This window comes from Parasteatoda tepidariorum, chromosome 2 (assembly GCF_982258835.1).
Source record: "Parasteatoda tepidariorum strain Cologne lab strain chromosome 2, Ptep-v5.0, whole genome shotgun sequence".
Lineage (NCBI taxonomy): Eukaryota > Metazoa > Arthropoda > Arachnida > Araneae > Theridiidae > Parasteatoda > Parasteatoda tepidariorum.
In genome coordinates this window covers 120116410-120133508 of record NC_141756.1, presented here as the reverse complement: position 1 = coordinate 120133508, position 17099 = coordinate 120116410, and the positions used below count along the sequence as shown (strand labels likewise).

Here is a 17099-nt window from a genome sequence, read left to right as displayed (position 1 = left end):
AAGTATCTAATTCCACATGGAAAATACAAAATTTGAGCGAAATTGGTTGATTAGTTCTTGAGAAATTGAGTTTTATAAGTACGACTTTTTTTAAATTTAATTTCTCAGGATTAATCGATTTCGCTGAAATTTTGTATTTTGCCATGTGGAAAACTTACAATGTTTTGTTATCCAATTTATATGCGAACAAATAACTTGTTTTCATAAACATATTCGCTAACATGATACATAAATAGCTAAAGCACGATTAGAGATGGAGTAGTGAAAGTTTTTGAAAGGGCCTCCGCCAAAAATTTTTGCCCCAGGGCCCCGAGGGGTGAAGTTACGGCACTGCTCCCATTGGTCTTATAAATTTTGCGAATTAAGTTACTAAGCAATATCAATAAAGCGCTTTACTCACATTTCCAAAAAATTGAGAACATATCCTTTCAAGGAGCCCCTAATTCAAATGCCCCCCAGAGCCCCTAACTCCAACCCTGGACAAGTCCCGCAGTGGACTGATCGTTGAAACGCGATTCTGAGCAACTCACCGAAGTCAAGCATCACTGGCTGCAGTCAGTGCGCGGGTGGGTGACCACTTGGATCAGTCTGCAAAAAGACTGAGGGTGTGCGGTATCGGTTTATGTACCCGGTTCTTCTCACTGAATGCGATTCACGCTTTTCCGATTGCTGTTGAAGTAGAATGAGAACGCTGGTTACTGAAAATATTTTTCCAATAAAAACTTACTTAAAAAGGCATTTACACCCAATGTGATTACCGCACTGCCAATCGCCGAATGGAAAAATATGAGAACCTGATTGGTGAAATCTAATTTGTTCCCTTCGGCGATCGAAGAGGCAGCAACCACATTTGGTGTGAATGCTTCTTCTTTTTAGTTGCTTATTTTTTTCTTTTTTCTGCGGTGGTCGGAAGAGGTAAACCATATTCATTGAAGATGGTCTTTTAAAATGTTTTGTCTTAAAGCGTTATTGGTCGATTGAGATTATTATTAATCTCTAGACAAGCTAGCTACTGCAGCTCTGCAAGTGACATGATGACGTCACTTGAAAAGGTTTCGTTATTAAAATCTGTAATAGTGACAAAGCCAGCTTAATAAGTTTAATAAACGTTTTTAGTTTTTGTTTTTCTGTTTTGATTTTGCTGATGGCTGATTTTTTTTGTACTGATCGCTGTTTTATGGTGTTTATCTTTATTTTTGTAATGAAGTTCTGAAGTATTATACTATAAATGTGAAATTCACAGTTATTGAAAATAATCACAACGCGCAAATAGATAGTGTATGTTTTTTGAATTGCATTAAACATTTGAAATGAATTGAGAAGGAAATATCATTATATAGAGATATGTGTTTATTAAAAGTTAAATATTCCTCTTGAAATCTTTGAAAGTTTTTAAATTGTACTGCATCAAATAGTTGCATTTTTATAAAAACTGCCAACAGTAGTTCTTAGGGTATTTTACATGGCATGTTAAATTTTTGATTAAAATGTTACATCCTCTTGAAATTGAAGAGCTCCTAAAACATGCTTTCTTTTGCCAGATGTGAAAATAATTAAGGGTAATTCAACCATTTTCGAAAGTTGAATTTGTAGAGTTTTAAAGCTTTTAAGGAAATCCGAGACGTTTTCATAATTTTTGGGGAAGAATTCTGCAGCAGAATGATCGACAAATCGTCTGAATTTCCATGAAGGGGCCTGCAAAATATAAAAAAACTGAAACCATCTCAAAAGGGGACCAACCTGAGAGTTCAAGTAGAAAAAATTCCAGTCGAACCTATTATTTTATTTTCATGTTTTTTTTATTTATTTTTTAATTAGCGGGTTTAAAATTTTTTTAGCGTCTGGACGATTCTAATTGACGCAACAGATGGAAATATGGAAGTATCCCCAATTTTTGAATAAGTCTTGGTGTCATTTACATTCACAACAAATTTTAAAAAAAATGTAAAAAAAAAAAAATGAAAATTACAAATTAGTTTTTATGGCTGTAACACATCATATTATGTCCATAACACACCCAGTTTTTAATTTTTTAAAAGTTTTTAAATTGATGACGGCTACTTGAAATTGGAGTGAGTGGAGTATTTTTGCAGAAATTAGTTGAACTGCTTATATTACTTTCAGCCCCCGGGTAAAATTTTCACTGGAATTTTCCTGCTTTGCTTTATTTTCCAATTAAATAAATATCACAGAGATATCGTTTTTTCCCTTCTTTTTTTTTATGCTGGAAAGCTTGCATCCGTAGGCTTGAAAAAGCCGGGTCTAATGATCAGCAGAATATGTTAAATGGAGTATGTTAAATCGAGTTAATGTTAAATCAAGTATTTTAAGTCTTCAGATGTATCACTTGTTAACGGTGGATTTACTTGTACATTGCTTTTTTTGCACGTGTGCTTTTAATCAGTTTAGTAGAAAGTATATTAAAACATGTATTGGTACTTTTCACTGGAATGATTTCCGCATTGTTTTTGGCATCTACTCCGATATAATTACCAAATCTTGGAGATCTCTCGCAGTGCCCTGCGATACACTAAAAAAACATTTCTGGGAATCATCTCAAAGGGTGTAACACTCATGGCCATCTCCTGGCAAAGTTAATTTTTTTTAAATAAAAATTGGCAAGTTTTCAATCCAATTGAGGCCTTGGTAATTGTAGTTAGCGTAGCAGATCACAATGTAAAAATTTTCCCTTTTCAATTATTTAAGGGTAAATAAATTAAAATTTTTTATTTTGTTTTAGGAAAATGTTTTTTATATGTTGTATTTTCGCTTATTGTTTTGTAATGTAAAGAATAAAATAAACTAAAAAACTCTAGTTTACTTGTGTGTGGCTAGCCGCAAAGTACCTATTTATATTAACGCTTTAACTTATAGATTTCAGTGATAACCTTTTTGTTTTCTGGGGACTGCTTTTATTTTGACTACTTTGTATTACCTTTGACTCTATGCTCTTAGGCTTGCAGTTGTAAATGAAATTCTATAAATTATTGTTATTTGTCCCTAAATGCATGTGACTAAACATAAGTTTCATTTTTCCTAATTATATGTGTATATAGATTATGACGCTTAAAACTGTTAATGTAAAATGTTTGTTGTGATTTTATGTCCTAACACAGTTTGTTATTCTAAATTTGTCATTAAATTTTGTGGTATAAATTATGGTCAATTTTTTTTTTTGACTTTTGTTTTGGTGCCCTCATATAGTTTTATTGAATGTTAAAATTAATTTTAAGATATTATTTAGAAAATGCGAAACTTATCTAGTTTTTTTAATTTCTTTACTTTGATTATTTTTCTTTAGCTGTAAGGTTATTAGCTATTTCTTGAATGTTTTTATTCAGTGTAAAATTTTGTGATTTCTACAGCAATTATAAATTTTCTTTTAAAAAATTGCATTTCATTTTTGTTAGGAAAGGAAGGAAAACTTGCAAACAGTTGATAAAAAATATTTAAAAAAAATTATTCTGTTAAAAATACTAATTATTTTATTTGATAAATGTAATTTGAAGAGTGCATTGTTGATGTTAAATATGTAATTTTTTGTTATTTATTATTGCAGATTTTTAAGCAAACCTAAATGTTCATGAATAAGCATGATTTGGTAATATCTTTGAGTTGATGTGGTGATATCTCCACAAAGTAAGTTAAATAACAATTTCAATGCATTTAATTTTACTTTTCTTAGGTGCTAAGCTTTACTGATTCTTAATCTTAACTCTAGCTTTAAATTCTCTAACAAGCTCTATTTCTGGAGAAAAAAAAAGTGAACTAATTTCATTACTATGTTCTCTATGGCAGAATCCCGGCGACATTGTTGCAGAACGTTACAGAGTTCTTGCAGAAACATTTATCTTTTGAGAAATAAAAAAATTTAGTTTTCTTTTCTACTGAAATTTACAGGTATTATTTGAATCATGCATTTAGATAATAACTTTTTGGCGCACTCAATTTACGTCGATTGTATCGTAAATCCATGTAATGTTTCGATCATATTTTGGGCAGTTATTGATATTTATTAAATGGATTTTAAATACCCTGATATATTTCAAACAATATGAAAAATGATTATATAAATAATGATTATTTTCAAAATGCGAAGAAGGAAATAATTGGTGTGTTTTTCCCTCAACAAAATGTGAGAATATTCACATAATATTAAAATAAGAAATTATTACATGCTGTATTAAAAGAAAATTCTAATAGTTGTTTTTGTTTGTAAACACAAATTATTAAATTATAATTTTTTTTTTGTAACACAGCGCTTTTGTTATTTTAAATTAGTAACATATATGTTTGTTATTATTAAAAGTATCTTCCAGAGAGATATTAGTGCTAGAGAGTTTTGTTGCAGATAGCTCAAAAAGTTCTGCCACAGAGATTATGTTACCCCTATTTAAATTGGAAGATTCAATGTAACTGCTATAGAAAATTTTTTTTGCCAAATTTCTAATAAATTTTTGAGTTTTTATGATAAAAGTTTTCTGGTGCGAATTTTTTTTGACCATACAAAATTAGCATACCAAATGTAATTTGAACCAATTATAATTTCCAACAAGAAACTTATTTTTTGAATTGTTCAAATTTTGCCTTGAATCAGTATTTTTATTCAACAATATGCATAGTTTTCGGATCATATTTACTTTGCCAATCATTAAAATTAAATAATAAGTTTTGGTGGAAACCACATTTTCCAAAGTTTATGTCATTTCAAGAACATAAAAATTAAGCTTGAAATTTTATTGTAAATGTTGCATGGATTTATATAGTACCATTTCTAAGAACTTTGATCATGATTGTGGTGTGGCTAAAAAAGAATGGGAGAAAAAGGGGGTGACTAACATTAAGTCAACTTAAGATTAAACAAAATTTAGAGATTAATTGAGTAAAGGCTGAAAAAGATGAAAGTGGGTACATTGTGATTGATGCAAAAGATTAGGTAAGTGCAACAGAGGAACATGCTGAAAAACAAAAGGAAGAGAAAACAACTTACACAGCAAAATTACTCACCAGAACAGATATGGTAAAAGGATGCACATTTTTATTTTAATTTTATCATCATGAACAACTTAAAACTTGGCAAACAAGCCAACAAAAATCTCGGCCTAAGCCGAACACAAAAAAACACAAAAAATTTGTAAGGGAAAAAGTAACAACTAACTGTTTCTTCATGAGGAAGACAGGCGAGAAAACCTCGCCAAATAAATCATAATTTTACGAATATCGCGTTGGTTGGATGGAGAAGGATCAGAGGGGCAAATCACAGAGCTGCAATTATTGGCCAACTGGCGAAGTTAATTGTTATGCTCTGTGCCAAACATGAAGCAGGGTTGTCAAAAGCTGTGACACACCTAGGAAAGAATTTTGTAGAATGTTCTTGAACATTCTTGGCGTCATCGTGAGATCAAATAGAGCGTCTTGCATTTGATGCTAGCCGAAACGTGGGAAAACGGACTTGAGGTCACTCCTTCTCAATCCAACAAAGGGGTTTGCTGACTGGGCATAAATCTTGCTGTCAGTGAAGCAACAATAGGAAGAATCTTCTTTTAAAGGAAGAACATAAATACAGAGAAAGATTACTTTCCCAAGATTATAAAAATATATACTTGAGCTTAAAACTTAAATATTAAAGATTACATGAAAATATTGCAAGGAATTATTGAACAATGACAAATAAATAACATTAATTACAAGTGTAAAAAGAAGAAATTAAAAACCATACAATTAACTAAAATTTGCATATTATCATTAAGCTGTCACATAAATAACATTATGTCAGTTGTATTACACCAAAAGTTTATCTCAAATTTAACAGTTACAATTTTAACTTACATAATTATTTAAGCTAGTTTATTACATTATTATAATGAATTAACAAATGATTTTAATTAATATGTAGTGTACCATACTACAATGATGTTTCATATCACATTTTAACTTTGAACATCTTTCCAAGCTGTTGTTATGGGTGAAAAACTTGTTTCTAAAAAGATAGTTGAACATTGAACCTAATCTTATTAGAGTTTATACAATTTTTATGGAGATTTAATAGCACCATATCCAGAGATCTCCCGAAAAATAAAAAAGGATGGGATGCTTTTTCACAAACATAGGCACCTTCAGTTTTGAAGGACACTAATCTTGCAAATTATATAAATTATATTTACTAGATTAGAGTCAGCCCTTCAAAACAGAATTCATAATAGTCAAACAAAAATGAGAAAAAAATATTTTATGCATATTAACTTAGCCTAAAAATAATTAGTTATATTAATCTAGAGTTCATGGTTTCTATTATTGCAATTTCTTATTTTAAAATAAAAATAAAAAGATTTTCTAAAAAAAGAGGACAAAATTTTTTAAAAAAGGGCGGATGCATTTATTTCTGCAAAAGGAGGGCAGGCAAAGTGAGCCAACCCTTCTAGAATACATACTTAGGGAGAAAACTATCATATCTGATAATTATAGCATGATTGTGATACCTTTTAAAGTTTTGATAGAAAATGATTTTAAAGCTGGAAAAAATATTAACTTCATAGATAACCTGAAACTTAGATTTGAATTCAATTAAATTAGGGGTATATGAATAGAATATTCTAAGTTTTAAATTCAAATTAATTTGAAATTTTACAACACAAAAAAATATTTTTCTTTAAAAAGAAAAAAGAAAAACAAAGCAATTTTTTTTTATTATTTTTAATTAAAAAATTTTTTTTTGTTCATGAAAATAGACTTTTTGCCAACCTTTTTAAATTTGCTTGAATCTTTTGTGTTTTAAAAAAATATTTCTTAGTATAAAAATCTGTAACAAAAACAGAAGTTCTAAATTTTTTTCTTCTTCAATTTTTAGATTGCCAGCAGTCAGCATGATGACTTTGTACTGTTGGAACAGATGTGAAAATTTAGTTCTTCAAAGTGTAAGGAATATCAATTTTTAGCGGATCATTTGAACAGCTATGGTATCATTGCGATATAAGTCCTTCGTTTTGGGTATCATACTAACATCCATTACTTGGAGTGTAATTTTGTACATGAAATCAAAGCTCAATGAAGACAACTATGCATTAGAAAGCCATCCAGACGAAATTGCAAAATGGAAATTAAGACCACGAGTTTTAGATTCTGCTGTTGGTATCAATCTCCATAAATCAAATATCAGAACAAATTTAATCAAACAACATTTAATAGATCAAGAAACTAATATGATTGAGGGAAATGATCTTTCTGATGATTCTGCCAAGGATCGCCATTCCAAGAAGTCTCTTCAAAAGCTTTTAAATTCGACAGAACTCATACATTTGGGCATGATCACGTCTCCTGAAGACCAACGCATAAAAGATCAGGGCTATAAAAGGCATGCATTTAATCTTTTAATCAGTGATAGATTAGGATTCCAGAGACTTCTACCTTATACACAACATTCCTTGTAAGTAAACTTTTTTTTTGTTCATAAAATTTGATTTTATATCAGCCTTGTGGCAGATTTTTTTCGGGCTTACTGCGACACATTCTCCTGGCATTAATATTTTTCTTTAAGATACTTTTAACTATGACAATTACTAATTTGAAGTAAAATCTGTGCAGTAACTCCAAAATAAAGATTGCCGACAACTCCAAAATAAAGATAGGACTCTTAAAAGATGTGATAAGAAAGACTCAAATAAGTGTGTGAAAACATTATGTTCTTCAAAGAAAAAAATGAAAGAAAGAACATCATTTCTAGAGCAAACTATCTTTTAAGCTTTTGCGATTTCTGAATTTTTATTTTATATATTAATTTTAAATTCTAGATGAAGCCAGTCATTAAAGACTTTTTTTTTTAAATCCCAAGCAAGAGTAGAAAAAATGACGATGTTTTCTTTTCTCTTAGATGCGCAAGAAAGACATCTTTAAAAAATTCTCCGGTGGAAGAAAAAACATTTTTAAAAAAATTATGCAGAAAGGAAAACCAAAAATCTCCCCTTCCCAAAGGAAAAAATTTGTAACATTCTGCATTGCCGTGTCGCCACAATTCTGCCTCGGGGACATCAGTATTTCTGCATTATAAGGCTTGCTGGCAATTTTTACAAAATTATTATTTGTCAGTTTCACGCCTGCCCACGTTCATATTAAACCATTGATTGTTGAATATTTATTGAAGCTTCTTGAAACACCTTAAAAAATTTATGTATTGCATTTTAGAAAATAATTCTATGTTTTAAGTTATATGTACTAATTTTTATTCTTAAATCAATAAACTGAATATTTGTTGAAACTTCCTAGAACACTATACTGTTGAACCTCATTAGTGCAAAACCGATTAACGTGTTATATTGCTTTACATGAAACACATGTCGGGTACTATGATTTAGCAATCAGTTGTTGTTGTTTGAATGTTTAACATAAAGCTTTCAAGCTGTTTATTGTTTAACATGAAAGGATACACCACAGATAATAAGCATGTCTGTAAAATCCCAATCATTCATTTTGAGGAATGCTATATCTATTTTCTTCCTTTGTTAGAAGTAGCAGATGGGCAAATAAATAAAGTAGTAAAAATAAAATATTTAAAACTTATAAGCAATGTAGTGCATGACATAATAAGTTCATAATAGTGTTGTAGGTAATGTTGGAGATAGACAGCAAACCTTTATGTTTACTCCATTATCATCAGAGTGTAATTTAAATTCCTGGATGAGTGGTGTTTCACATACTTTAAGTTCTATCTAATATTCTGTGTAGAAATATAATCTTCTTTGAGAAGTTTCATTATAATTTCTTATCTGAAGTATTACTTTTTCTTTTATTTTGCAATTTGATGAAATATTTTAATTTAAGTTCATTGTCTAACTAGTAGCCTTTATTTTTTCAGATGCAAAAGTCAAGTGTATGAAGAAAATCTTCCTAAGGCTAGTGTCATTATTTGTTTTTATAACGAGGCTCGATCAACCCTATTACGAACAGTCTACTCCATTCTTGACAGAACTCCCAGCCATTTGTTGCACGAAATTGTTCTTGTTGATGATTCTAGTGATGATGGTATAATTATATGTTTGTTTTTGTTGTGCTTCAAGCTTTATTAGTCCAAGGTTTTTTGGGCTGTTCAAGTATTGTCCTTTTTTTGGTTATTTTGAAAATCTTGAGTCACTCTTTATGATAATTTCAAATAATGTCATTTATCAGACTCACTTAACTCTCCCTAAATTATATTTTTTTCAAAAATAAAATAGATAGCACAAAATGGAACGGAGAAATCAAAAATAAAACAGATACCATTTTAAATTTACTGTACATTTTCATAACACTAATTGATATATTTTATGTACATATATGATATCGTTTTATGTATTTGTAATAATTTTTTATTTTTGTGTTGCTCTTGCAATCTTTAGAGTTTGTGTGTGTCAATTAGTTTTTCAACTTGCATGATAGATTTTTTTACATGATTTTGAAATATTGTTTAATATCAAGGAATGAAACTAATTTACAAATTCAGAAAAAGACAAAATAAGTGAGTAACATCTAAAATAATAAATCAAAACAGAAAAGTGCTTAAAAAGCAGCTAAATCCAAATTTGTTTTGTTTTAATTTATAAAGTCGGAAAAACAATTTTAGCAGAAAACAACAAAAGTTAGTTTCAGAAAAACAAGTTTTCTGCTAAAGTTGTTTTTCTGACTTTATAAATTAAAAATATTGTTAATTAATATTTAATTAATAAGTTATATTAAAAGCTTATACAACAGTTAATATTTTTAAAACTACTTGTTTATTCAAGGCATAGTTTTTCTATTTTTTTTGCTACTAGCCAAATATTTCTTTTGAAATAAAAATTGTGAACTACAAATCTTAAAGTTTTAATTGCATAAAATATGTACTGGGAATTATATAAATAAAGATTAAATTTATCATGACTTAGAAGAATTAAGTAATTAATCATCAATAATGTGGTGAGATAATTGATTTTCTTAAACATGTGAAATTTGAGACAAATAACAAAGACAGATTGAGGATGTGGAAAGATAATCCCACAAGAATGTATGAGGGATGGAAAACAAATTAATGATCAAATCATCTTTTACAAAGTTGCATATTAATTCTTAAGTTACATTTAAATTGGCCAAACAGTGGTAGTAAAAGCTTTGATAACCTGAAGATAATAAAGATAATAATAATAATTAAAAGATAATAATAATCCGTTAATAATTAATAATAGAATATGCAGTTTTTAAATATATACATAGTAAATTTCATAGATTAAGAACAAGTTTAAGAAAATTAAAGTTAATGAAGTTAAGACAGAAACCCAAATGCAAGAAATTAGAGTTAAAAGGCAAAAGTAAAGCAAATTAAAAAGACAAATTTTTTTTTTTTTTAAGGAGAGTATAAACTTGTGATAAATAACATTATGATAACAAAGTTGTTACCTTTCATGTTTTGAATAATAACACTGCTTATCAGCACAATGAGTTAAGTTTTATTTATTCATTTTTATACAGATGTCTAAAATATTCATCGCTATATGAAATGCAATGTAAAAGATACCTTAAAAATCTCCAGGTCTAAGTTTAGATTATAAATTACAGGTTGACCCAGAAGAAGACCTTCAAATCAATTTTGGGTTTCCCATTGTCCTGTTAATGTGTGCATTTAAGGGAATGAATAAATACTTTTTAACACCAATGGAACAACATTTCTAACTTAACCATTTAGTGTAGTGATAGCGTTAAGCATACGTATCTCTCCTGTTATTGGCTTTGTGATATTATTTTTTTAATTTTGTGTTTTTTAGATTTGTTATCGTGTTTTGGTTTTTAATGAAATTGAAGGAATTTTTGAAAATAACTATTCCTCATTGAAAATTAGCTTTAAAATGTTCTAGAGCATAGGTCAACACCTTCGGGTGGCCGCTGACAAGATTATGGATATTTAAGGTTCATAAACAAACTGTAGATAAGATTAGCATTGAATAGAGAAAAAATTTTTTTGTACTATCTCAACTTGTGATACTTGTTATAAGAGCATTTATATTATTAAAATTGTTTGTCAAAACAAATCTTTTTAGCATTAAACTGCATCTTTATCTTCCTATAAATTGTTTTGTGCCCCTGTGATTTCTATAAATATTACTTAAAAATCCAATCTATTCATTAACTTAATAATTTGACATGCATTTTCTTAAATTCAAAAAATTATTGTTTTATCTTAGATAGTAGTTAAATACAAATTTCATATGGTAAGGAGCTGAAATTACAAAATATTGATGTGTTTGATTATTTCAAATAAATACCTAGATGGTGCAATTAAAGTCATGATTTTATTAATAATTTAGCTGTAAGAAATCTTTAGTTAATAGGTATTCTTAACAAGTAATTGATGTATTCTAAAAAAAGCAATAGAGAGCTATGGAGGATGTGTGTAGATACTTGCCACAAACATGTTATTTGTACCCTAACAAATTACTTAATTGTAATAAAAAAAATGTGAACAACTCTTGTTAATTTAAAAAAAAAAAAAACACTTAAAGTCTTATTCTTTTTTAAAAAATTTCTTTTATATTATTTTAGAAAAGTTCAGGGAGGAGTTGAAACAATATTTACACAATAATATTGATAGCCAAAAAGTGAAGCTTCTTAGAATTCAGAGAAGAGCTGGTCTGATGCGAGCTAGAGTTTTTGGAGCACAACATTCTACTGGTGAGGTAAGTTGCATGCAACTTTCTTGAAAAACCCAAAAATTATAATTTTACTGTTCATTTTTCCTTTACATTGAAACATCTGCAAAATATTCTATTTAACTCTGAAACTAATTCAAAGAGATGTTTTGCTTAGTTTCAGAATCACCATGCTCTGTAAAAGATAGAGTCTCTATGAAAAACGTAACTACGTGCTTGGCCAATGTTGGGTGGTGTGTTTACAAACAAAAGAGGGGGTGGCTGCAAAAAAAAAAAAAAAAATGCAATATTTTTGCTGATATTCACTAAACTGAGTAATGTGGCTCTAATAATTTTCACTTTCAAGTAGCTGATTGCTCTTTAACTCGAAAACTCACGACTACATCAACATCATTTTTATATCAGAATGTTCTCTAAAATTTTTTTTAAAAATGTACAAATTTTGCTTTTGTCTAATCTAGTTGTTATTGTATGACAAACATTTTCTGAAATAGCAGTGGTTTGGCAGTAAAGAAATATACCTAAATTTTACTGATTCTTTTTTTCTTCTCCATAATATAGTTAAAGATTTCTTGGAAGTGTGGAACTATAGTTTTTATCTGACCTTGTTTTAAAATTGTTTACCTAATTAATCATTGATTATAGTTAATGTGAAGTAGGACTAGGTGATGTAAGAAATTTTATATTATAGTGCTTATTTTTGATTGACGTTTTTTAAAATGCTCTTAAATATGCTTTTCTTATTTATTGTATGTAAAAAGTGCTTGATTTACACAATTTTCTCTGCAATATTTGTCTGAAAATAGTTATTTTATCATGACTATGTAAAGTCTTTGAAAATGTTTTGAATTTTATTGATTTTATGTTTATAAATTAAGAACTTCAAACGATAGAAGGAAATAATTGTTATTACTGCACAGATCCTAATTATGCTTTTTTTAAGAAAGTGATTAAAAATATTTTTGGAGTACTTAAAAAGTGCTTAAAAGGTGCTTATTTTTTGTTGAAAAATCTGGCTACACACCCTGATCGGAACATAAGGATGTTTTGTGATAAAACATACCCCCAAATATTGATTCTTTTGAATCAAAATCAAACAATCGGATAATAAATTAAAATAATCTTAATTTTAAAAAATGCTTTTTTTTTAAAATAAATTTTTATTTTTAATTTTTTTAATTAATTTTTTATAATCAAAAAGTCGAACACCAAATCTTAACGCTGAATTCTAAAAGTAAAAATAAGCATAAGTTTTGTTTTAGTTTTTTTATTTAAATAAAAACAGCTTGATATTGATTGGTTTAAAATAATAAAATTCTATCAAAATATTTTACTTACATGAATACATAGTAAGAAATTTTTTAAGAATAAAGGAATAAAAAAGCAAACAAAAGTAATTTTTTAAAATTGTTTGAAGGAAAAAACACACTTGAAAAAAATAATAAGTAATAATATTAATAATGCTATTGTTATATTACATAAAAAAAACACTACTTTTAAAACTTCAAAATATCGCTTAACTTTTTATTAATTTAAGATAACAAAATGGTTTTATCTTATAGATCATAGATTCTCAACCTTTTTAACGTTGCCGCCCCCTTAATAAGCAGAAAACATATCAACGCCCCCCTTTGTGATAATCCAGTTATTTAGAGCATTAAGGACGGGGGGGGGGGGGTGCTGAATTATAAGATGCATTTTTAGGCAATTTTTTAAGCGTTAAATTTGCATGTTTTTTTTTTTTTTTTTAATTTAATGTGTACGTTAACTCTATAATTTTCTCCCGGCAGGTAATCGCAGTCTATTTGTCATAATAAAAATAAATACGGTAATGAAAAAAAAAGTTCAAGAAAGAAAACTATGCTTTAAGCATAGTTTTCTTTGTTGAACTTTTTTTTTCACGTCACTTGTTCTAGTCATGTTAGACTAGACACTTGTTAGAGTCACTTGTTCTTAATTAGATAATTAAAAAAACACCCAAGAATAAAAGTAGTATTAACGAAGCAATCAAGTTACTATGTCAGTGGAATGATTGTACTTGATGGTTCATAGCCAATTTCTTAACGTTTGGTTCAATATTTTAACTGAGGTGAAGACGCAAGTCCCCTCGTTGCATGATTTCAAATCCATTTCTCTTTTTTGTGACTTGATCCATAACAGCACTGAATCCACATTCGACGAAGTAGGAGAAAGGGAAGAAAATTAAAAATAATTTTGAAAATAAGAATGAATTTCGACAAAAGAATTTTGACAGTCCAGAGTAGAGGCGACTGGTGTTACCTTGAAGCCAAAATTCTGTGAGTTATCACCAGTTCAAAGCTTCATTAGTTGAAAGTTTGCCCGATTCCTCCTGAATCTGAACTTCTTCTGTTTCAATATTCAAAAAAGGGTTAATAACCCATTAAAGGAAACAGAACAAAACACATTTATAACAGTCAGAAAAGTCCATGTGCAAAGAGTCAAGGTGTTAACTATATTCTTGTGTATCATCAGAGGAAATTTCGCCATTCTTTTCAAGATACGATAAGATTTGAAATTGGTTGATCTCATTCCTACCAAATTTCTGCTTCCAAAAAATTAGTTTTTTTAGAAATGTAGAAATAACTGATTTCGTAGGGATCAAAGTGAGTTTGTCACCTTGAAGTTGCAAATTAACGCCATTAAATTTTACGAATAAATCCACCAACGTCTATCTTAAATTCTAGCAATCTGTCTCTCAGAGCTACATTCTGTCTTCGAGGACCTCAAGCACAGAGTCGAAAAGATTCAAAAACCTATTGAGACAAGGCTCCTTTCGAAAGCCAGCGAATCACGGTGTAGTAGCAAGCGATATTCTTCATAGTTTTTCTTAAACAGCTGTCTGAATAATCAATCGTTGAGAACATTACTGCGAATTTTGTTCGCAGCAGATATGACATATTGCAATGACTGATGCAAACGGTCGCTGAGATTTTTATACTGTCTGTGAATCACGCAGTGAACTGCTAAAATATCTGATACCACCCTCTTCAAAACGGCGAAAAACCCACCATGTCGATCCAGTATTGCAAGGGATATTTTTGATTAAATCGGATGAGGCTGGATAGTGTAAAACTGTTCCTAAAACTTCCTTAACAGCGGCAGTATCAATTCTTTGCCGATGGTATGACATTTCCCAGATTTAGCAATTAATTTTGATTTATTATAACAAATCTTTATTTTGTTTGTGACAAATCTTATGACAAATCTTTATTTTGTTTGTGAGAAATCTTATTATGACAAATCTTTATTTTGTTTGTGAGAATGAGTATTTTGCAAATGCTTCTGCTAACGGGAAGGCTCCATTGTTTCATTATATTAAACTTTGTTATAAAATAAATTCATGGGTAGTTGAGAGTTCGACAGCGATTGAACAAATCTAAACTTCAAGTACGTGGCACTGTATGGAATATACTTCTTTATGTTAACCGACATTGTAGGTGGCAGCAAAGTACGAATGAAAGAAAATCAATTAATAAATAATTTACGATTAAAAACTAATTCACAAACGTACCTGGCCAAATAAACAATGAAATCGAATCGAAACTGGGTAAAAAACTTCTAGGAAGCAAACTAAACCCTCATAAGAAACACGGGTCAAATCGAACATTTTTACAAAAAGTGCGTGCACTTTAATTCTCCCCAAATGGCTTGAATGTCAGAGGCAAAAACTACTGAATCATGCGCTGTGCTGTGGGGATTCGGATCCTGAGAATATGTGTTGCATAAGTTCGTTTTACTGCTGGTACTAATGTTGTATCAGATAATCTAAATTTATTATATTAATTTAATCTTTTTTTTCTTTATCATTAATTTTAGATTTATTTTATTTACTAAATGATTCTTAATTTAATAATTTTATTTGGGAGTAATAAAATTAAATTTGAATAACATAACCTGCTCATCGCCCCCCTATCGCCCAAAGCATACCTAACGCCCCCCTGCCGCCCAAAACAAGTCCACCGCCCCTCAACATACTCCCAACGCCCCCGTTGAGAAACACTGTTATAGATGAACAAAAAAATAATAGTAATAAATTATAATAAAAAATCTTGCAATTAAAAAAACAATCAAAGATCTATGAGATTAAAAATTATGATAAAATTAAAAAGTATTAACTTACATGTATTGAAAATTCTGCTAATAAATTTTACAATTTAAATTGAAACAACATGTTTGACAATGTTCTTTCTTTCAACAAAATTTAAGTTATAACTTATAATATTGGTGTAACTCATTACTTTGTAATTTTTGCTCATTATCAATAGTAACATTGTTTTTTGAAAGCAAATTTTTTTTAAGGGTTAATGGGTATGAATAGCAAAGTTTAACCAGTTTTTGTCCATTTTTATTTAAAAAGAAAGGAAAAAAAAAGAATAAAAACATTTAAAGGTATAAAAATAAAAAATGAAAGTTTTTATTTCTTCTTTTGTCCTAATAAGCCATCTGCCTAATTTATTATATATTTTTTTTATTTATTCATGCCTGGAAAATAAAACATTAATTTCTGTTTATAATACTAATAATGTTAAAAAGTAGTTAAGAAATATATTTTTATTTGATTATGCAAATTAGTACTTGTGTAGTAGTTTGATCAAGTTTGAGTAAACTTTTTCTTTAATATGAATGACTTAAGATGTAATTCTTCGCTTGATGTAAATATAAATTTGCATTATTGATATTATGTAAACTGATAAATGAATCTTCGCCAAACAAAATAAGAATGAACCTAACTACAATTTTTCATTCATATTTCCTTAAATGTTTCTGATGATAGTTGACTTTTCTAATCTGTTAAAAGAAAAAAAAAGAATAAAAACATTTAAAGGTATAAAAATAAAAAATGAAAGTTTTTATTTCTTCTTTTGTCCTAATAAGCCATCTGCCTAATTTATTATATATTTTATTTATTTATTCATGCCTGGAAAATAAAACATTAATTTCTGTTTATAATACCAATAATGTTAAAAAGTAGTTAAGAAATATATTTTTATTTGATTATGCAAATTAGTACTTGTGTAGTAGTTTGATCAAGTTTGAGTAAACTTTTTCTTTAATATGAATGACTTAAGATGTAATTCTTCGCTTGATGTAAATATAAATTTACATTATTGATATTATGTAAACTGATAAATGAATCTTCGCCAAACAAAATAAGAATAAACCTAACTACAATTTTTCATTCATATTTCCTTAAATGTTTCTGATGATAGTTGACTTTTCTAATCTGTTAATAACTACAAATTTTATTGTTCAGAAAAAATATTATTAAACATTGCAGTGAAAAGGAAATACTAAAGTACAATAACATCAGATTATATATATATTTTTATATATTATCTGTAATAAAAGCATATTGAAAAGAAAAAAAAAATTCTCACAGAAACTGCTAAGTTATATCCATTCTGGTACACATTGATGTCAAAGATGGTT

General features: G+C 28.6%; 1 protein-coding gene across 3 annotated transcripts in view; it reads left to right on the top strand.

Moving 5' to 3' along the window:
• Nucleotides 1-1108: 1108 nt before the first annotated feature.
• Nucleotides 1109-17099, top strand: part of LOC107440681 (polypeptide N-acetylgalactosaminyltransferase 11) — a 39175-nt gene continuing 23184 nt past the window's right edge. The window contains exons 1-5 of one of the 3 annotated variants that reach the window (XM_016053664.5): nt 1109-1278; nt 3560-3639; nt 6848-7423; nt 8849-9015; nt 11542-11675. In XM_016053664.5, the coding sequence (XP_015909150.1) occupies nt 6954-7423; nt 8849-9015; nt 11542-11675 (771 nt within the window). In that variant the 5' untranslated portion in view covers nt 1109-1278; nt 3560-3639; nt 6848-6953. Of the gene's footprint in view, nt 1560-3559; nt 3640-6847; nt 7424-8848; nt 9016-11541; nt 11676-17099 lie in introns of all 3 variants that reach the window. The other 2 variants (XM_043055196.3, XM_043055197.3) reach the window with 2 other exon arrangements.